Here is a 23,563-nt window from a genome sequence, read left to right as displayed (position 1 = left end):
GATATATATCACAGGCCGTTACGCCGAGTTACGCCACCTAGATTCGTTTTGGTCGCGGATACGTAAATTCATTCTTTTCCCGGTTAAGCCTAAAACATTTTTTAGGCCTATAACAGTGGCGACGCCTATGATCTAGCGTCTGCTATTGTCATTTGCCAAATTTAGAGAAAAATGCCGAAATCTGTTCGTCGTTTTTGCTCTGTTACCATGGAGGAAACCCAAAACAGTGTAAAATTATAAAATGCAATAGAGTGTTGTCGTCTGATACGATTTTGAAAACTTGAACACAGCTGTAGTGTTAATAGTGGCCGCCATGACAGTTACCATTTTTTATCAATAGGCAAATTACAATTGTGACGTCGTAGGGTTTCAGACGACAACACTCTATTGTTAACAGTGGTGTAGTCGGGCCAGGGCGGGCCAGGGCGGGGCAGGGCCAGTGGCGTAGCGAGGGTTTGTGGCACCCTGGGCAAATCTCTTAAATGGCGCCCTTTTAGCATATAAAATCCCCAAAATGCAACGTTTTCCGTTGACAAAAAGGTCGTCAAACAGTTTTTGGCGCCCCCTTATGAGTGGCGCCCGGGGCGGATGCCTCCCCTGCCCCCCCTCACTACGCCTCTGGGCAGGGCGTCGCCCCGGTGCTTTTTTTGGTTTTTCCACTTGCCAGGGTGCGCCTTGCTTCTATTTCGTAAATCATTTTTCTCGAATGAAGGGTATGTGAATTTATTATAAATTTTGCTTGCAGGAAAATACCATAACAATTTCAAATCGTTACCTAGGCACAGCCAACTTCGATCACGCTAAAAATCGAAGTAGGACCTAAATTTATAGCAGCTGGTACAACCAACTTCGGTTACGCGCGAAATCGAAGTTGGACGTACCCAGGTAGCGCCCCGGCTCTTTTTATTTTAGGACTACACCACTGATTGTTAACCTTTCATTGGTTCGATTTCATCAATCATAACGCTCGAATCATAATCTTCTAATACGCGAAATTGTGTACCATCAAAAATCCTTACGCTACAGGCTGCCAATCGGACGCTAATAGCGTCTGCTAATAGCCTAATACGCTACCTATTCAGAGGGCGTAACTTTCAGAATCAACCTTAAAATTAATTTTGCGCGGTTAAAAGCAGGTAAATAAACCTGCTATACCTCACAATGTAAAGGTATTGTCACGCGCAAAAACGTAATTTTGAAATTAACCAATAGAGGTTTCTATAAACAGGGCCTGCTATAAAATACGGGAGGTCATGTGATAATGTTTTGTCTACGTCACTTATCTGTAGTTCTTGAAGGTAGAGCGTACGCGCTGCAGTCGCGAGACCCTTCGGAATCTGAACACAGCATGCAAAACTCGCGTGCAAGTAAAGCACTTAAATAACTGGCGCCCGTGACGCAGATAAAAAAAAAGTAAACTTCTTATTTTTATTGTTTTATTTTATAGAAACTCCTATAACTGGAGCACTATTTATCGGCCATTTCGCGGTCTTTTCAAATGTGCACCTCCGCGAGTCCAGTCCTATCAAAACCTAAGAGATTTTTCTAGGTACCTCGCGTCAAAACGACGCTACAAGGTTTAGATATTTACCACCCTTTTTACTGATTTCAGCACATAGAACGAGAAAGGTTGTTTCGTGAATTAGTAGGGCTATCAGGTGATATTTTTTTCGTGGCTTTGGTAGTGCTATCAGGTGATATATTTATCCTGGCTTTGGTAGTGCTCTCAGGTGATATATATTTCCTGCCTAAGGTAGTGCTATCAGGTGATGGAATGTTGGGAACTTAAAATCTTACCGCCAATATCTCTTTAATTAAAGTGCCCAGACCCAATGGATTTTAGGACTTGTACACTTATTTTGTATTACGTGTTTTGCGTCCAACGATCGATTGATTTACACATAAAATGTAATCGTAGTATAGCAAAAATGTATTTCTGAGTATAGTTTATCGAATGATTTGGAGAATTCACAAAGTTTTATAAATTGTAATCCAAATACTGAAGAGAAAATTAGATTAGATTTGGAAAAACAAACAGTTTATGAGTTTATGGCACCCTCATCCTCCTAGAATGATTCAATAACACAGATGGTTATTATATTTTTCAGGTGGCTTGTTCATTTTACATATACAAAATCAAATAAACATACTACCCACAAAAACATCTATTTAAAATGCTAGTTCTATTACAACGCGTCTCAAGTAAAATAAAGTGTTCGATAGTTGGGATTATCTTCTGAATTTGAAGGTTAGCTTTTGAATACATTTAATGTAAAGGTAAAAGTACTTTTGACAGTGGAAAGTAGTTACATAATTTTTCAGACGTAGCATGTGTATGCTAGTGCGTAAAAAAGGATCTAGGTTACAATAGGAATTGCAATATATTATGTGTGCCGCTTAGAAAGTGTTTCATAGCGATATTTTTCAAGCCTGTTTGAAATCAACTATTTAAATATGTAATTTTTGCATTTTTGTTTGGCCAAGGCTGGTGAGTCTTAAGACTAAGTGAGTGAGTAGTAACGCTTAGAAGTATTTCTTTTATTTGCAATAATTAAATAAATTAACTTATCTGATATGAAAAGTAAATTTTTCATGGGTAAATTATCGTTTCAGTTATTCAAAACATGCCATTTTTCTTTAAAAGCCTTTTTGCGATTTTAAATGCACAGTATATTTTAGCCTTTGAGTATCGACAAAGCTTTGAGGGAAGCTGACGCCTTATTATCGGGTGGGGTCAATGAAATGTATTATAATTGCGTTTACAGCGACCTCTATGTTTTAATAATAACCAAGTAATTGTTACAACAATTATTTAAAATATAAATTTGGTAACAGCAGTTATAAAATATACCATAACCGTAGTAATATTTTTAGTATTGCATTTCTTACGTTTAAACTTAGATCTAAATATCGCTTGGATAAACACCGATAGATGTCACTATCTATGTCCGATACAAACGCGCGTTATCTGAACCCTGGACCAAGAATCTAAGGCTTTAAAAAGCACGCGTTAATACTTTGAATGGGAAAATCACGGTTAATTTTAGTTCAATGTGAACAAACTGGGGGTCACTAAAGTCTATTTCCGTAGAGAAGCTGGAGCGTTCATGTTAAATTTTGACAAAATGGCGCCGTTGTTGTCGGTTAAATGATGAGGCCTAGTAAGTTTTTACCCTTTTATTTTTTAAATTGATTCTTTAAATGTAATGACAATTAACCATTGTTTTTTTTAAATCAAATTCACTGAAATCCATTTCGTTTCTAAACTTAAAAAATTTTATGAGCTAAGCCTAACCTAACTTTATCGCACGTACTGTCGCCTAATCCGAGACTAAGATTATCGTAGTGATAGTTGAACCGAATTCTTGAGGCGCTTCAAAGCGGCTGTTACACCTCAGTAAGCCTTCCGATTTAGGACACGCCTACCGTGTCAAATATCGGGAACAGTGAGTCCCCTAAGATTCTTGGTCCATATCTGAACTGATTCATACAGATAAATAATTGATTGTTGTTTTAGGCTTATTGCCTGATAATTGCGATTAGGCTTATAATCTTTCCATCGCAAATTGACACACAAAATCTCCTATGTATTTGTTCGTACTTTAGAACCAAATTCGTTCCTTTATCAGTGTCTTTTGCTACGTATATAATATCATGATGGAAATTGAAAACGAAGTTCTACAGCCGGGCGGCATGGGTCACGATTCGGAGTACCAAGTGATTCCGGGAACCGCTAACGTGTTGGACACCAAACTATATTCCAGACGATTCGCCGTGCTGTTAGTTTTCTGTCTGGGCGTCTTTTTCAATGCCTTTTCGTTCGTTCAGTATTCGGTGGTCACCGACATCATGTCCGCCTACTACGACGTCAGCAACCTGGCCATCAACTTAACTGGAATTGTTTTCTGCGTTGGATTCGTCTTGGCAATGGTGCCCGCGATTGTGGTCTACGAAACGAAAGGCCTTAAGACCGGTATCGTCGTCGGATTGGCCGGAAACGCCATAGGTAACTAGCGCGTCTTGCCTTTTGATTTGTTTTATATCTTAGTCGTTCAATTGGTTTGGTCATAAGTGAATAATTTAATAGAGAGTTTCAACAACCCATTTCTACGCGTAAACGCGAACGTCTACGTCTCTTCCCGGCGTGTGGGTCAAAATTTCGTTCAGCAAAAATTGTTTCAAATTTTTTACGTTTATTGAAGTGAAATACGGTGCCATCAATGTTTCAAATAGGATACTGTTAAGACCACGTGGCCAGTTTGCCACATGCACCAACAACATCTTTCTAACGTTAAAAATAATGGTGTGAAGGCCACAATGCCAAATGCACCCAATAAAACTTCATTTACAAAAAAAAGTGACCCAACATTCTGTTAGCTGTACGACCCATTGAGTTGGGAATATTAATCTAGAGATCCAATCAAATCTGCTCCCCGCGAAACAAGTTATTGAAAATTACGAATGTACCGTCTCCTCTAAAATGACGAGAAACGTGATCATATGACCCGTGGCGCCATCCATTATTTAAAAAAAAATATTTTGGCCGGAAACGCGTCTTATTTGAACGAACCCTTGAGAGATAGACGGCGCCACGGGTAGAATGATAAAGTATTCTTATTTTTTAAAAACTTGTTTCGCGAAATACTGAAATCCGACGTTTTGATTGGACCTCTAGATAAATATTCCCAACTCAATGGTACGACCTAACTATTTAAAATAAATGGCCGTTGTTGTTAGTTTCACTCGTCGTCTGCTTTTTAAAATTCCGGATTCCTGTGTTCCCGCATTTTCAACGTCAGATAAATTTATCGGATCTGGCGTAAACGTTCGCGTAAAACGTTTACGCATAGAAATGTCTAATAATTTAAATTAAATAATAATTAATGCGTGGAGTGACGTAGAATTGACCTCATACCCAATAATATAACAACCATTAGCGATAAAAATTCTCAACTTAAAATAATTTTATGACTTTTATCGACGAGGCAAAGATCACCTATTTAGCCTAAGAAAAGTATAAATTATCGTTGAACTGATTCTCAATATTTATTTCTGCATATAATCTCCTAGTAGCTAAAATATGTTCAATATGATAACAAACACTATCAAGGACTATAATATACTACTGTGTTTATTTGCAAATGCAAGGTCAAGTAAGAGCTGAGCAAAATTTTCAGTGACGAAAAAAGATTCGGTCAGAAAAACAGCAATAAAACAATTTGAAGTGTCATACTTATTGGTATTATGCTACTACTATCATAAGTATGACATTGTGATTTTTTAAACGACATCCTTTCTTCACAGTGACGCCAAAACATTATAAATAGCGCCACTCAGTAGCGGCGCCACGAACTAATATAACCTAACTTCCGGTAACGTGATATTCCGGGAATTTGGCGCGCGATTTTGGATACTTCAATTATTATGCATTATGCGTATTTAGCCGCATTATGGTTACGCATTACGCAATAGACGAATTTTTTGGGAGTACTATATGATTGGCTGAATTTCAACTCTGACTCCTTTTGGATGACCAATAGATAAATTCATCTCAGATAAAGTATTAAACTTCCGGGTTACAGAGTTGCTAGTCGTTTTACTGATTTATCTTTGGCAGGGTTGCCACAAAATTTTTAGATTCAAATTCCCTGTTTTCCCTGACTATTTTAAGGCCACAATTTTATTTTTTAGTTTACTTTTATCAGAAGTTAACAAATTTAAATTGACTTATATTTCAGTAAAAAGGTTTTGGCAATGTTGAAAACATTTGCCAAACTTTCAAGGAAATAAGTGATAATCATAAAATTTGTCATAGATCTATAGTAAAATTACCTAGAAAAAGTGTCAAAAAAATTTAATTCCCTGACTTTTCCCTGAATTTTTACAAATTCTTAAAATTCCCTGACTTTCTAGGTCCATTTTTAAAATCCCTGACCTTTCCTTGACATTTTAGGCTCATGGTTAAATTCTCTGACCTTTCCCTGATTTCCCTGTTTTCCCTTACGTGCGGCAACTCTGTTTGGTGAAGAAAGGATTAGAAAAAAATGCATGAGCCAGGCTACAAGTGACATACTAAGAGGAATTATGTTACTTATGCTATTATGTTATGCCTAATCAGGAAACTGAAAACATGATTATAAAGTTATGGTTTAATTTGTATAGGTTCCTGTATTAAATGTGCCGGCGTGGGACCAAGTCATTTCTATTTGGCCATGACCGGTCAGTCCATCATGGCGTTGTCCCAAACGTTTTTCTTGACGATAACACCGTTCGTGGCCTCGACTTGGTTCGGACCTGACGAAGTGTCCACGGCAGGAGCTGCTGGGATTCTGAGCAATTGCGTATGCGTTTTTACTAATAATAATAATAATAATAATAATAATAATAATCAGCTAGGTTATAGAATCAAATTACTCTCGAGGGCCTGATCACAGAATTTGCCTGTACATGGATTACGCGAAGAGTACTCTGCGATTGCTTGAAGAGTACGCTGAGATAACGCGAAGAGTACGCTGAGATAACGCGAAGAGTACTCTGCGATTGCTTGAAGAGTACGCTGAGATATCGCGAAGAGTACTCTGCGATTGCTTGAAGAGTACGCTGAGATAACGCGAAGAGTACTCTGCGATTGCTTGAAGAGTACGCTGAGATAACGCGAAGATTACACTTAGAAGAATACGCTGAAAATGCATGAAGAGTACGATTAGTTTACACGAAGAGTACTCTGATATGAAGCGAATGGTACGCTCATATTACGCGAAGAGTAGGCCCCGAATTCGCGAAAAGTACGCTTAGAATACCCGAAAAGTACTCTGAGATTACGCGATTAGTATGCTGATATTAAGCTTAGATTACGCTCAGAATACGCGAAGAGTACGTTTAGAATACGCGAAGAGTACGCCGAGATTACGCGAAGAGTACGTTTAGAATACGCGAAGAGTACGCTGAGACTACGCGAAGGGTATACATAGATTACGCGGAGAGTACCCTGACATTACGCGAAGAGTATGCCAAGATTACACGACGAGAACGTGATATAAACTTGGGCGAAATACGCAGATTACTACTTTTTACGGGAAGCGCGCACACCGATTACGAATACTGGTCACAGGTCAGCCCCAGTGGAGCCACCCGTTTGGGCGTGATTTGGGGATGACACCCGACCGTGAAAAAAATCAAAAACTACACCATATTATCCGCCCCGGGTGTCCCCCATGTTAGCTACGCCACTGGTCAGCCCCTCGCTTCCAGGAGTAGTTAAAATTATCTAAAGCCATTGCTTTTACGGGAAGACCTTCCGTTGTTAATAATGTTTAACGAGACGAGCAAGGGCGTATTTAAGGGGGGGGGGGGGTTTGGGGGTTCAAACCCCCCCCCGAAATGCTGATTGACTGGGGGGGGGGGTGCATAATAAAAATCAGTGAAACTACCTCAAAAACCCCCCTGAAATAAAATCCTGGATACGCCCTTGGAGACGAGGCTTATGTCTCACTCCTCCGTCTATTGTCAATGCTCGCTCCTTCACACTTATGGTTAATTATAATACCATTTATTTGACTCCCAAATATAAACATTTGTTGAACTTTATTTTGGGATTGACTAATTTGCTGAATTTCTGGACGTGTGAACCGCTGAATTTTGAAGGATTCCTCCTACATAGAAGCTACTATCTTCTAAATCGTCTGGACGAAATGGACTAATTTGCTAAAGTGCTGAATTTCTGGACCGGAAAATATTACTATATTTTTGAATAGTTTCTTTAATTTTCAAATGGGTTTATAAGATAGTAGCTTCTATGTAGGAGGAATCCTTCAAAATTCAGCAAATTAGTCAATCCCCTTTATTTTTCAGTTGGGGGTGTCTATATCCGGGGTTTTAGCCCCCAACATCCTCTACGGCAGTGACACGGAACTTATCCAGCGAAATTTCAGCTACTTACTCTATTCACAAACTGGTCTTTCAATTTTGGTTCTAGTCGTGGCCTTATTTGGTAAGTTCTATTATAAGTCTATTAACTTGTTCGATAACGTGAAATAATCACTTATTGCTTTGCGTGATGTAACATGCAATGTAATCTAAAACGATTTCCACTAGCTTTAGTGACCGAGTTAGCATTTCTCGAAGCAGATGACAGGCTACTTCAGAATTGAAAAAACGTGCGTCGTCTGCTTAGAGCACCACTAGTTCGGTCACAAACCAAGCGGGAGACGTACGGTTGTAACTTACATCTTCATTAACCTCTCCCCAAACATATAAGCGATAAATGACTTAGTCTGGAGTCCATGCCTATTCATTATTAAAGCAAGTGTCAGCTCGACGTCAAGTAGCTCTTTTTTTCAACAGATGTCGCTATCGCCGTATCAAAACAAGTTAGTTTAGCTAAATTTTTACCCAAAAGGTGGGTACTTATAGGTACCCCTCGCGTTGATTGGATCGTTTGTAAATTGATCAATGACATAAATTACAGCAATTATAGACAATATTTTTTACATGGGATACATAGTTTAGGTTAAAGCCCACTAAATAAACCACGCTCTCCACTAAAGTCCCTTTTTTTCGAAGAATCGGATAGATTCATGGCCATGTCTAATAACATGGGCCTTTTCATAATACAGATGGCAATGATAGAGCCGTCAGTTGCTTTAAAATTGCTATCAGTCAAAATGTAAACGGACACACTTATGTGAAACCAGTGACAACAATGTTTCGTCGGCGGGGCGGCCTCCTCGCCCACCCCGGCCTAGCTATGGCCCGCCACCCTACCGACCCTTTTGACAGGTAAATGGCACCCCTACCTACCCTGGCACCCGGGGCGGACCGCCTCCTCGCCCCCCGTACGCCGCCACTGTGTGAAACATAATTAAAAACTTATGGTTATGCAAAAAGTTTAATTATTTCAATTAAGGGAGAATTACGTTTATTATTTTACTTCTATGTGTTTTGAAGTATACGTTCTATGACTTTCCAAATTTCGTTTCAGTGGTGAGTGATAAACCGTTGACGCCTCCCAGTAAGGCGCAGGCGCTGGTTCGTAAGGCGTTCGATTCCGACGGAAGTGGCGACAATCTCAAGATGGTTTTGAGTAACCTTAAAACTATGGCGAAAAACAAAAACTTAATTTTATTGGCGGTTTCCTTCAGCATCAACTACGCCGTCCTGTGCACTCTGAACACTTTACTCAATCAAATGTTATTCAAGGTCTACGGACCGGTATGTATTTAAATTCATGCATATTTTGCAGAATACATTTGTAACATTAAGCTTGAATCCGAATCTTCGCTAGAAAATCTGGGATTTCATATAATTATAATTTAACCCTCGGGAAATTTTTAAAAGGTAACGAAAGTAGTGGGAGAAAATGACTTGCGTTAAAACGTTACGTGGGGAACCGTCGAGACAGAATCTGTTCAAAACTTTACGTGGGGAACCCTATGTGGCAGAATCTGTTCAAAACATTACGTGGGGAGACGAGTGTCTCAATCCCGATCCTGTACGCATCTCTGATTCGCTGTTTTTCTCGTCTGCTTCGTGGCGTTTTCTGTTTAACGAATATGCATTTTCGCGTTTATCGAGATTTTAATTTAATTTATCGACGATGGATAAAAATTATTGTTGCGGGTTTTGTTCTAAAGAATTTAATCGCCTTTAACCAGTCATTTGAAAAGAGATCATACATCAATAATTTTTAACAGATTAGGAAGGACCAAGAATGTATTTATTTATACTCAGGGAGAATGAATATGGAATTGGAGAAACGCTAAAAATAATCTCGACATATTCATTCTCCCTGAATATAATTAAATACATTCTTGGAAGGACTAATAAAAATTATATATGTACATAAACATTTCTTAAAAATATAGCATTTTCCGCTATTAGCGGACTTCTTCAATTTCCAAATTTATATTGTAGCTAAATTTCTATTTCAGGGGTGACAATTTCTAGAAAATAAAGTCAGTAAACTGTGACAGTGTAGGGAAGACTAAATTCATATTATATTTACAGATATTATGAAAATATAATATAATTTTAAATATATTGCTTTTTCCACTATTAGCGACTTAGTCAATTTCAATCAAATTTAGGGAAGTTTAAAATTCAGGGTTGTACATTTTGTAAAATAGATGAGTAAACTGACAGTTAAAGACTAAAAAATTAAATTTTACAGATATTTTAACATCATTATCATATGACTTTGGTACTCCACGACTAGTGTAAAAGTTAGTTCTAGTAATTATATAGAAAAACCACGGTTTATCGTACACTATAAAATTATTTTTATTTTAAAAAGGTGCGTTTCATGTTTCATAGTTTTAAATATTACATCTACACTAGCCTATTAGTGTCTTCATCAATTTAAAACCTAAATTTAGCAAATATTTTTTAGAGTTGTAAATTTTATTGACATGAACTTAGTAAAGTCAAATATTAACACATTTGGTAAAGTTAGTAAACATCAGATTTGGTTGAGCCTTTGATACTAAAATTTCAAACCTAAATTTAGCAAATATTTTTTAGAGTTGTAAATTTTATTGACATGAACTTAGTAAAGTCAAAGATTATCACATTTGATACTATAATAAATAGAAAATAAAGTTGAATATGCATGAGAAAATTTTAATGGTGTTTAAGATATTAACACGTCAAGTTCTTATACATTCAAGATAAAAATGTGTTTGTAAAAGATAGTTTATATAACCACAAAAAGCAGACGACGCCACGAAACCAGACGAGAAAAACAGCGAATCAGAGATGCGTACAGGATCGGGATTGAGACACTCGTCGTGGGGAGCCCTATGTGGCAGAATCTTTTCAAAACATTACGTGGGGAAACCTACGTGGCAGAATCAATTCAAAACATTACGTGGGGAACCCTATGTGACAAAAACTGTTCAAAACTTTACGTGGGGAAACCTACGTGGCAGAATCGATTCAAAACAATACGCGGGGAACCCTATGTGGCAGAATCTGTTCAAAACATTACGTGGGGAACCCTACGTGGCAGAATCTGTTCAAAACATTACGTGGGGAACCCTACGTGGCAGAATCTGTTCAAAACATTACGTGGGGAAACCTACGTGGCAGAATCTGTTCAAAACATTACGTGGGGAACCCTACGTGGCAGAATCTGTTCAAAACATTACGTGGTGAAACCTATGTGGCAGAATCGGTTCAAAACATTACGTGGTGAAACCTATGTGGCAGAATCGGTTCAAAACATTACGTGGGGAAACCTATGTGGCAGAAACGGTTCAAAACATTAGGTGGGGAAACCTATGTGGCAGAATCGGTTCAAAACATTACGTGGGGAAACCTATGTAGCAGAATCGGTTCAAAACATTACGTGGGGAAACCTATGTGGCAGAATCGGTTCAAAACATTACGTGGGGAAACCTATGTGGCAGAATCGGTTCAAAACATTACGTGGGGAAACCTATGTGGCAGAAACGGTTCAAAACATTAGGTGGGGAAACCTATGTGGCAGAATCTGTTCAAAACATTACGTGGGGAGCCCTATGTGGCAGAATCTTTCAAAACATTACGTGGGGAAACCTACGTGGCAGAATCAATTCAAAACATTACGTGGGGAACCCTATGTGGCAAAATCTGTTCAAAACTTTACGTGGGGAAACCTACGTGGCAGAATCGATTCAAAACAATACGCGGGGAACCCTATGTGGCAGAATCTGTTCAAAACATTACGTGGGGAACCCTACGTGGCAGAATCTGTTCAAAACATTACGTGGGGAAACCTATGTGGCAGAAACGGTTCAAAACATTAGGTGGGGAAACCTATGTGGCAGAATCGGTTCAAAACATTACGTGGGGAAACCTATGTGGCAGAATCGGTTCAAAACATTACGTGGGGAAACCTATGTGGCAGAATCGGTTCAAAACATTACGTGGTGAAACTATGTGGCAGAATCGGTTCAAAACATTACGTGGTGAAACCTATGTGGCAGAATCGGTTCAAAACAATACGCGGGGAACCCTATGTGGCAGAATCTGTTTAAAACATTACGTGGGGAACCCTATGACCTACGTGGCAAAATCTACTTAAAACCGTACTTGCGGAACCCTACGTGGAAGAATCTGCTCAAAACTTAACGACATTCTCCCGACCAGACTTTTGTTGCTCTTTCAGTGTAATTTCGCAAACGTAAGTGCTTTCTAGGCAGTGTAATTTTTATAGCACATATATATCTCGGCAGAATTCTCAAATTGTAATTTTACGCTAACGTTAGCTGACGGTTTTATTACTATGTAGTGTTAACACTATTATTTATACCGTTTAAATTTTTGGCAAAATATTCATCTCAGTGAAATTGGTTTCAATAGCGTTGTTATCATAGTGTGGTAGAAATTTAATACTAGTCACTAGCTTTTATATAGAAGATTATTATAATTGAATTTTTAGGTAGGTTCCATAGCGGTGTTAATTTAATACTACTAGCTAATGGCCATATCACAACCTAAATTTAATGCTACCTTCTTACCTAATAGCTTTATTACAGCTAAATTTTAATGCTACCTTTTTACCTATAATATCGTTAACACAGATAATTTTTAATGGTACCTTCTTACCTAATACCCTTATTGCAGCTAAATTTTAATATTATATTCTTTGCTAGTGGCCTTATGTCAGATAAATTTTAATACTACCTTATTTGCTAGTGGCCTTATTACAACTAAATTTTAATACTACCTTCTTTTCTAGTAGCCTTATCGCAGATAAATTTTAATACTACCTTCTTTGCTAGTGGCTTTATCTCAGATAAATTTTAATACTACCTTATTTGCTAGTGGCCTTATCTCAGATAAATTTTAATACTACCTTATTTGCTAGTGGCCTTATCTCAGATAAATTTTAATACTACCTTATTTGCTAGTGGCCTTATCTCAGATAAATTTTAATACTACCTTATTTGCTAGTGGCCTTATCTCAGATAAATTTTAATACTACCTTATTTGCTAGTGGCCTTATCTCAGATAAATTTTAATACTACCTTATTTGCTAGTGGCCTTATCTCAGATAAATTTTAATACTACCTTATTTGCTAGTGGCCTTATCTCAGATAAATTTTAATACTACCTTATTTGCTAGTGGCCTTATGCCAGATTAATTTTAATATTACCTTCTTTGCTAGTGGCCTTAAGGCAGCTAATTTTTAATACTACCTTCTTTGCAAGAGGCCTTATCTCAGATAAATTATTTAGACTTTAACGGTGTAGGGTCGGTACAGCAGATTATTAACCGTAGTTTATTGGCGCAATTTCAGAGCGCTTCAAAAGACGTGGGCTACATCATCCTTTGCCTGCAACTCTCCAACGTTGTCGGTGCCATTTCAGCAGGCGTCTTATTGGACAAGACCAAAAAGTATCGTCTAATCGCCTACAGCATGTTCTTCGCCAGTTTCGTCTGCGTGGGCGCCTTCACTGGTCTCTTGTACTTAAGTCTCATTGCGGTGTACGTTATGAGTGGCGTTATTGGGTGAGTTATTGCTATTTGAACAAGCCTATAGAAGAAAAAAACAAACATTTTATGGCGAAAACCGCGTTTAAAATACTAACAAGGAGAGTATACCGAGGTGTTTATGGCCGATTTTTTTCAAAGTCGGCCGTAATGTAGACCTATATGAGGTATGAAATTGCCCAGAAGGAGACGTTGCAGTACCCATTCGATTCGCCATGGCAACCGAAAATGTTTTTGACCACTTAAAACAAAAATAAGATTTTTTCCTTTTTTTACCCAAAAATTGTTACAATTTTACCCCAAAAATGTTCCAATTTACCCAAACTTTATGACATTTACCTAAATGTGGTCCAAATTACCCATTTCGTGATTTAATTTTTTTTAAATTTTCGTAGAAAATCCCATGCTTTTTTAAATGGAGATTTTTTTGATTTAAGTGATCAAAAGCATTTTCGGTTGCCATGGCGAATCGAATGGGTACTGCAACGTCTCCTTTTGGGAAATTTCATATCTCATATAGGTCTACATTACGCCCGACTTTGAACAAAATCGGCAATAAACACCTCGGGTACTCTCCGTGTAATTTTAAAAATTTGGCCTGAAACCATGGCAACTATCCGAATGATGCAGTTCGTGTCAAAGGCGCATGCGTCAGTATCAACCCATCAAGGTGGTTTTTGCGTCTTCCGCCTAGTGGCTCTGCGGGTAGGGTGTTCATTTTAAAATAAAATGGCGCCGATAGTAATTCAGACAGTGTTTTTCATCGTAATTATGGCGTTCATTAATTTTTAACACTATAATATTTGGAAAAACTTAGTGCTTCTCTTTTAAATGGCTTTAATAGTAGTTAATCTAATGTGACTGTGAAATTTCAAAGGTTTTTCGTCGGAGGTTTCATAACAGTGGGCTTGGATTTGTGTACGGAGCTGTCCTATCCTATTTCCGAAGTTTCAGCGCTGGGCTTGGCTGGTATCATCGGAAACGTAAATTTAACATCACTACGACCATAAGTCTATAATATTATTCTATAAGTTTGTCACTTTCGGGACTATTTTACTGAGAGCTAGTAACGGAGTGACGTCATTACAAGAATAAAATCTCCCCCTAGCGAGGCGCTGTCAAAGGCTACGTGTGACGCGTTAGCAAGCGGACGCAAAACGGTGACGAAGCCCGTAATCTAGGAGTAGTAAACACACCCCTACCAGTCTGTTTCGTGAATAGCTCTCACAAGGAGACATCCCGAAGTGTAACCCACCGATTTTTTTCAAACTCGGGGTTTTGGTAGACGTTCATGTAACTTGAAAAAGCCTAAAGGGAATTTATTCAATGGGCAACCGTTTTGCCATGGCAACGAAAAATGTTTTTGACAATACAAAATATTAAATTTTCCCATTGAAAATAACATGGGATTTTGACCTCAAATTGATCAAAAGTTGATCAATTTTGATGTTTTTATTGTCAATTTTTATTTATTTTTTCTTTTTTTGGCATTTTCGAAATTTTGAAATTTGTTGAAATTTTTCACATCGGGGGCCCTAGGAATCGGTCAGAATCCCATGTTATTTTCAATGGGAAAATTTCCATTTGATGTTGTCAAAAACATTTTTCGTTGCCATGGCAAAACGGTTGCCCATTGAATAAATTCCCTTTAGGATTTTTCATGATACATGAAGGTCTACCAATCCCCCGAGTTTGAACAAAATCGGTGGGTTACACTTCGGGATGTCTCCTTGTCAGTAAAACATTTGCATGTGAAGAATAGGAAGTGTCACACTTATGTAACAATATTATACACTTATGCTACGACCAAAAGATTACGATAAAATAAAATTATAATTATAATTATTATTTACTATGATATAATTATAGTAAATTATCTAACTACCTATTCCGCCTATGCAAAAAAACGAAATATATAGATTCTTGGTAATAAAGAAGAAAATTCCATCCATGTAAATTAACACGGTGACTTTTTCTCACGAGTCTGAGTGCTAAGTACTTAAATTGCTTGGTTCTTGTTAAAGAAAAATGGATTTGCTTAATGCTTGACATTTTTAAATTTAAAGGGAATATAACCTCAGGTATTTGGTGTGGAACACAAACGTTTGCAGCTCTGGCCGCTCTTGCCTTTGGCTTTAGAAATGTTTGGCGCTACTGTACAGGGTAATTTGAAAAATTGAAGGGGTCTTCCATAAAGATCGCTTTGTGGGTTATATTCCCTTTAAAGACGTAGTTAGATAATTTCTTCAAAGACAGTTTATTTATAATCTTCTGGTGTAACGGCCAAATGTTATTTTGGATAACTTTTTTTTGGTTCTTTGCGCAGACCATTGCTTTAATATTCATGTTGTCTTGCGGAGTCGTCATCGACCAGTACGGCGTATTGACGACGAATCTCATCTTAGTCGGAGGATACCTTCTAGGCTTTGTACTATTAGGTTCGTATTGGAAATTGTCAACCAAGAACGTATTTATGTTACTAAGAACCCAGCGAGGACCTGTTTGCAGTAGTGAGAAATACTACCGTTAATTTATTTAAACCTTGAATATTCAACTCTCATCATTACGCGATGGTTCCCTCTTTAAAATCGAAAGGCGGAGCCTATTTTCGCGCCACACTAGTGTCGTGTTTTCTTAGCCAATCAAAAAGATTTGTATGTTTTTAATAGGCTCCACCTACACCTACTGCCTATGGTATTCCATATGAATATACTTGGGTTAAATAAACTCAAATACTAACGCCATCTATCGGCATTTCTCTCAAAATATTATTCTATTTATGGTTAGTTAAATTAATTAAGTCGTAAAGTTCAGCTTCTATTAATGTTGCGAAAGCTAATTTACTTACTTTCCCTTAGCTAATTATAGACGTTTTATCGAAAAATTAAAGAATGCGTTCTTACGACCGATACTAGATGGCGTGATACAATTGAAGCAAATGGAGGGTTTCCATTTGGGGGAAGAACTTAAAAGGCCATTGATTAATTACGTAATGAACTAAGGGGGGGGGGAGGGGTCCGTACAAGAGTTTTTTTTAAATGTTTGAGGGGTCACTGGAATATATGACATCGCGTATTAATTAACGAAAACTAAATTACCAATTATTTTAAGGTAATAATAATAAATAATAATAATCAGCTAGGCTAATACCCAAGGCACCACCTTAGGCCTAAGTCGTCAAGCGACTTTTGAAGCCTTTAATTCAGGTGGCCGGGTTACAATGCGTAGGAGGGTGGTGGAAAGCCCTGCATGCCACGAGATCGATGCCATGCGATCGAGCCGACAGCTCCCTAGTCCTACACTAACTATTACCGTTAACCTCAAATGTAATATTTGTTTTTGCCATTTATTTTAATAATTTTAATCTTATGGCGTTATTTTTATTGAGAGGATCAGAGTTTTGTGACGTAATTTACGAAGTAGCGGCGCCAGGATTTTTGGGGTGGTAGGCCAACCATTTGAAGGCCCCTCCCCCTAAAATTATGTAGCCCCCCCCACCACAATTTTTTCAAATCCGTCCACGTTGATTATTTTTTTTTAAGCTAGTAGTGCAATTTTTGGGTAAAATGGCTACGCGACGAAACAATTAGCACCAATAACACTTGACAAATGAGTGGTTATTTACTTATTTCTATGACTGAATTAAAGTCTATCAATTTACATTCATTCCTTCGATACTTCGCATGTACATCCCTTACATCAGAACTTACAACTTTACGAAAATGAATGTACGTAGGTACAATAAGTAAAGTAAGTTTAAGAACCATTTATTTGTAAAGATAAAATTAAAGATACAATTTGGATATAATAGCGCTAGCCAAAAATGAAAACTAAAAAAGGCAATACTGTCAAAGAAAAGTTACTCGTACCTTTGAAAGAATAAAAACAGCAGTGTCGTTTAGCGAATCACTCGCGTTGAATATTGAAAAATTAATAAATAAATAAATTATTTCGCAAACAAATTACAGAATTTTCTGATATTAAATAATTTGGAGGCCCATATATTAAATTTCGGAGGCCCCTTAAGACGACTTTTGGAGACCCCTACCAAAATTTCAAGTAGGCCCAGGCCTACCCCGGCCTGTTGCTGGCGCCGCTACTGTCTGATGATCATTCCAATTGTTAATCTTTGCTACGAGGGCCGGGGGATCTAGAAATAGTCGATTTTTGTATTTGGATATCATGCTAGCGGACGTGGCAGGCGGATTCGTACGGTCTCAGTATCCTAAATGTGTTCTTGGTTATTCACGTATTTTTTCCGTCGTAATATTTTGCCTTATTTATCGCTTTTTTTTGCCACCTTCGTCGTCTCGGTCGAGTGGTCACGCCTGCGAAATGTGACCATTCAGTTCTGCGCGTTCTTCTTATAAATGTTGACATATCTTCTAAAACAGCGTCGTTTATTTCCTCGTTTGTCGAAGGAACATTAAGAGTTCTATACAGAATTCTTTTCTATTTTGTATACCTGACTTATAAAAGTTACTTTCCAAAAATAGTTGCCCGTTTAAAGTCAATATTTTTTACATTATAGCAAATATTTCGGTTTTTTTACCACTATTCTAATTTAAATGCTGAAGTGTTTACTGGCTTCGTTCATACGTAGTATTACAATTTTATTTTTAAACATAAATATTTTCGTATGTTATTAAAAAGATAATAAACACTTTGACGCCGTTGAGGACTCAGTCGAAAAAATATCGTGTTTCCCCTTGAGTAGGTTACTAAGGGGTTCATATGGTAACTGGCGAATGCGTTTAAACATAAGTCAATAAATTTCATCCATAAGTGTGTCAATTAGTCAAAATAATTACTGATGTGTGGAGTGAGGTTGAATTGACGTCATGCCTAAATATATAAGTGGTTCTATTGAGAACAAGTTGGCAAACCAAAATATACCTCTCCCCGGAAGAGTTTTTAATTTTCAGTGAATAAAAATAATAATAATAATAATCAGCTAGGCTAATACCCAAGGCACCACCCAAGGCCTAAGTCATCATGCGACTTTTAAAGCCATTAATTCAGGTGGCCGGGTTACAATGCGTAGGAAACGTTATATGTATCCGTGGTTCTGTGGTAGAACGCTCACCTGTCGTGGAGGAGGACTCGGGTTTGAATCCCGCCCGATACTAACGCAAATTAAAAACAAGATTATAAAACATCCTATGACAAAAAGACGGCGCTTTTGGAAAAAACCTTTTCCCTAATTCTAAGAAACTGCGTACGCATAGAATACACTTTGCTCTGAAAATGCGAACGCGTTCGCAGCTCTGACACACACACCCACAGACACACACACCGACAGACACGGTGATTGTATAACCCCTCCTAGGATAGGTAAAAATGCGTAACACAAATAGAACGATTACAAAAGTCAGTGTGTGAAATTGTATTTATCTCTCTTATGAAGACTCACTTCCAATACGCCAGAACTTCGTCTGTTACTTATCGTTAATTAGCTTGGAAGTTGAGAGAGTGGGAGCAGATGACGCTATGACGTGGAGGAAGTAAGTCTTCGCTAGTTATGGTACAGGATTTTCGACCTATAATTAGTAATTAGTAATTAATAATAATTAGTAATTAATAATAATTAATAATTAATAATAATTAGTAATTAATAATAATTAGTAATTAATAATAATTATTAATTAATAATAATTAATAATTAATAATAATTAATAATTAATAATAATTAGTAATTAATAATAATTAATAATTAATAATAATTAGTAATTAATAATAACTAATAATAATTAATAATTAATAATAATTAGTAATTAATAATAACTAATAATAATTAATAATTAATAATAATTAATAATTAATAATTAATAATAATTAATAATTAATAATTAATAATAATTAGTAATTAATAATAATTCGTAATTAATAATAATTAGTAATTAATAATAACTAATAATAATTAATAATTAATAATAATTAATAATTAATAATTAATAATAATTAATAATTAATAATTAATAATAATTAGTAATTAATAATAATTCGTAATTAATAATAATTAGTAATTAATAATAATAGAACGATTACAAAAGTCAGTGTGTGAAATTGTATTTATCTCTCTTATGAAGACTCACTTCCAATACGCCAGAACTTCGTCTGTTACTAATCGTTAATTAGCTTGGAAGTTGAGAGAGTGGGAGCAGATGACGCTATGACGTGGAGGAAGTAAGTCTTCGCTAGTTATGGTACAGGATTTTCGACCTATAATTAGTAATTAGTAATTAATAATAATTAGTAATTAATAATAATTAGTAATTAATAATAATTAGTAATTAATAATAATTAGTAATTAATAATAATTAGTAATTAATAATAATTAGTAATTAATAATAATTAGTAATTAATAATAATTAGTAATTAATAATAATTAGTAATTAATAATAACCAATAATAATTAATAATTAATAATAATTAGTAATTAATAATAATTAATAATAATTAGTAATTAATAATAATTAATAATTAATAATTAATAATAATTAGTAATTAATAATAATTAGTAATTAATAATAATTAGTAATTAATAATAATTAGTAATTAATAATAATTAGTAATTAATAATAATTAGTAATTAATAATAATTAGTAATTAATAATAATTAAAAATTAATAATAATTAGTAATTAATAATAATTAGTAATTAATAATAATTAAAAATTAATAATAATTAGTAATTAATAATAATTAGTAATAATTAATAATTAATAATAATTAATAATTAATAATAATTAATAATTAATAATAATTAATAATTAATAATAATTAATAATTAATAATTAATAATTAATAATAATTAATAATTAATAATAATTAGTAATTAATAATAATTAGTAATTAATAATAATTAGTAATTAATAATAATTAGTAATTAATAATAATTAGTAATTAATAATAATTAGTAATTAATAATAATTAATAATTAATAATAATTAGTAATTAATAACTAATAATTAGTAATAATTAGTAATTAATAATTAGTAATAATTAGTAATTAATAATTAGTAATAATTAGTAATTAATAATTAATAATAATTAGTAATTAATAATAATTAGTAATTAATAATAATTATTAATTAATAATTAATAATAATTATTAATTAATAATTAATAATAATTAGTAATTAATAATAATTAGTAATTAATAATAATTAGTAATTAATAATAATTAGTAATTAATAATAATTAGTAATTAATAATAATTAGTAATTAATAATAATTAGTAATTAATAATAATTAGTAATTAATAATAATTAGTAATTAATAATAATTAGTAATTAATAATAATTAGTAATTAATAATAATTAGTAATTAATAATAATTAGTAATTAATAATAATTAGTAATTAATAATAATTAGTAATTAATAATAATTAGTAATTAATAATAATTAGTAATTAATAATAATTAGTAATTAATAATAATTAGTAATTAATAATAATTAGTAATTAATAATAATTAGTAATTAATAATAATTAGTAATTAATAATTAATAACAATTAGTAATTAATAATTAATAATAATTAGTAATTAATAATTAATAATAATTAGTAATTAATAATTAATAATAATTAGTAATTAAAAATTAATAATTATTAATAACTATTAAATAATTAGTTACCACAGTTACTGGTAAAAGTAAACAGAGTGCATTTGTAAAAACATTTTGTATTTTTATTTTGAGTGGCAAAAACCATTTTACATTTTGCATTTTGCATTTAGAAAAACCAATTTTCAAAATGCATTTTGTATTTTGCATTTGGAGTTATGGAGAAAGTATTTTGCATTTTGAGTTATAGTGAAAGTATTTTGTATTTTGAACAACAACGAATAGTAGCGAATTAAATATATTACTTACCTAAAAACGAGCATAATAGCCGTAACTTGACCACGTTTTTCCGCGAGAAAACAGGGTTGAAATGAAAATAAATTTGAACGAAAAATGAATGACAACACTTTTAAAATTGGCGTCTTCTTCGCCGTTTTTCCTTTGTCAACTTCCAAAACCCACCGCTTGGGGGAAACCGGAATATCGCCAATTGAGACCAAGGCTTGGCGAAATTTAAACGCTTTCAAAATGAAAACTAACGATTAATTTGGGCAAAATAATATCGGAATTAGAACGCAAAATTGATTATTAAAAACATTCATTTCGACTCTAGAGGTAACACGTTTTGTGTGGAGTTATGTCGAGGCTCTGAATGTAATCGTATAGCCTGAATTATAATTTTACTGACCAATACGAAAAGATAAACCCATAAAGATTGCTAAATTTCCGGTTTAGTGATTTGATAATTCATCTACTACTTTACCAGTTGTAATCAAAGGTTAAAAGTGTCGCGCTAATTACTTCACTTATGATATAATGTAATTATTAGTTTTGCACACGAAGTTTGTTATTTGGCTCGCGAAAAAAACTCTAGGCATAAAATTATCGTTTAAATTATGATAATTATTTTTCATTTCATTTTACAGCTTTCGCCAAAATCGAACTAAAACGTTTGGCGGCAAATTCAGTCGAAACGGATCGAATTTCGAACTCGTGATTCCCGGAAGAGAAACCACGCCCTTTCGCCTTTCTTCGTGCAGTTTTCACCCTATTTTCTGTTAACTCGAAAACATTCTTAGTGTCATAATATTGTGTTTTATTTATGTATAAAATATTTTGGTACCATGGATTTATATTAAATGACACTTTAAAAATTGCTGGGATAATTTCTGTTCCTTTCAAGCTCAATTAGGCAAATCAATCGATTTGTAAGTAGAAGAATTTATCGTTGTAGAGGGTCGTTACGCTGTTGACCAAGAAATTGAAATTCGGTTTCCTCGATTTTTTTTGTCCTGAAATCAATGAACCCTTTATTACGGTTTTTTCTCTTTAAATTGGATATAATGATTTGCGTTTCTTTTCAGACAAATGATAAAATTTAGAGAAAGTATTGAAGGGGAACGTTTTATTGTTTGTTGAAGAGATCCTTTGGCGTTTGAGATTATTAGAGATTAAGTACCAACGCTTATGTATTCCAGTTTATCGAAGTTTATGAAATGATCGTAAGAAATATATGCCAAAGATTTTAATTAACGTTCCTGATTTTCACAATGACCACCTTTGTGAACTAAAATATTTTGAAGTGCTGTCGTATTGGTTGAACAATTATAGTAATGGTTGAACAATTATAGTATTGGTTGAACAAATATAGTATTGGTTGAACAAATATAGTATTGGTGGACCAATTATAGCATTGGTTGAGCAATTATAGTATAGGTTGAATAAATATAGTATTGGTTGAACAAATATAGTATTGCTTGAAAAATTATAGTATTGCTTGAAAAATTATAGTATTGGTTGACCAATTATAGTAACCATGGTTGACTAATTATAGCATTGGTTGCAAACTTGCAATTATAGCATTGGTTGACCAATTATAGTATAGGTTGAACAAATATAGTATTGGTTGACCAATTATAGCATTGGTTGTTCAAATATATCATTGGGTGAACAAATATAGTATTGGTTGAAAAATTATAGTATTGGTTGACCAATTGTAGGCAATTCAAAAACACATGATTTTTCAACTTCCGGATTAGAGTTTAAATGAGGGTATACTCATTTTATTGAATTTATTGATTTTTATACAATGAATGGCTCTTTTCTGTACAATTAACGGATATTTTACTTTTATCAATTAGCTTATTTAATTAAATTGAATTACTATTTATTTTTTAAGAACCTATTTTTTGCCATTTTGTATTCCTCCATTGAAATACATTGTGTGAATTACATCAGTGATTTTAAAAAATAACTTAATTTAAATCATGATATAACCAACCCCGAGAAAATGTTCTTTATAAATCAGTAAATTCCAGTTTTTAGTGGGAATTGAAAACTTCATGGAGCATACGTAAATGTTTCACTTTAGACGGATGCTTCTTTTGTACACTGTTAGAAATAAGGGTTTTAATTAAGACCTCCAAAGTTGTTAAAACCTTTGGCAATATTTAAGACCATTTAGGGTATTGACACAGAACATAAAACCTTCTGCTCTCCAAATTCAGTCCTTTTGTGGAGTGTT

At 34.4% G+C, this 23,563-nt stretch overlaps 1 protein-coding gene across 1 annotated transcript; it reads left to right on the top strand.

The window, feature by feature from the left end:
- The first annotated feature begins 1,339 nt into the window (after positions 1–1,339).
- Positions 1,340–22,195, top strand: LOC149951360 (choline/ethanolamine transporter flvcr2a-like). The gene is made up of 9 exons (XM_090169999.1): positions 1,340–1,413; positions 3,630–4,006; positions 6,163–6,341; positions 7,852–7,990; positions 8,981–9,210; positions 13,281–13,492; positions 14,352–14,457; positions 15,801–15,912; positions 21,966–22,195. The coding sequence occupies exons 2-9, from the start codon at positions 3,655–3,657 to the stop codon at positions 22,034–22,036; spliced, it is 1,401 nt and encodes a 466-aa protein (XP_090026125.1). The 5' UTR covers positions 1,340–1,413; positions 3,630–3,654; the 3' UTR covers positions 22,037–22,195.
- Positions 22,196–23,563: the final 1,368 nt, after the last annotated feature.

This window comes from Leiobunum rupestre, chromosome 3, assembly GCF_980474605.1.
Source record: "Leiobunum rupestre chromosome 3, qqLeiRupe1.1.hap1, whole genome shotgun sequence".
Classification (NCBI taxonomy): domain Eukaryota; kingdom Metazoa; phylum Arthropoda; class Arachnida; order Opiliones; family Sclerosomatidae; genus Leiobunum; species Leiobunum rupestre.
Note: the sequence above shows the minus strand (reverse complement) of the source record. Positions and strands in the feature narration are given on the sequence as shown.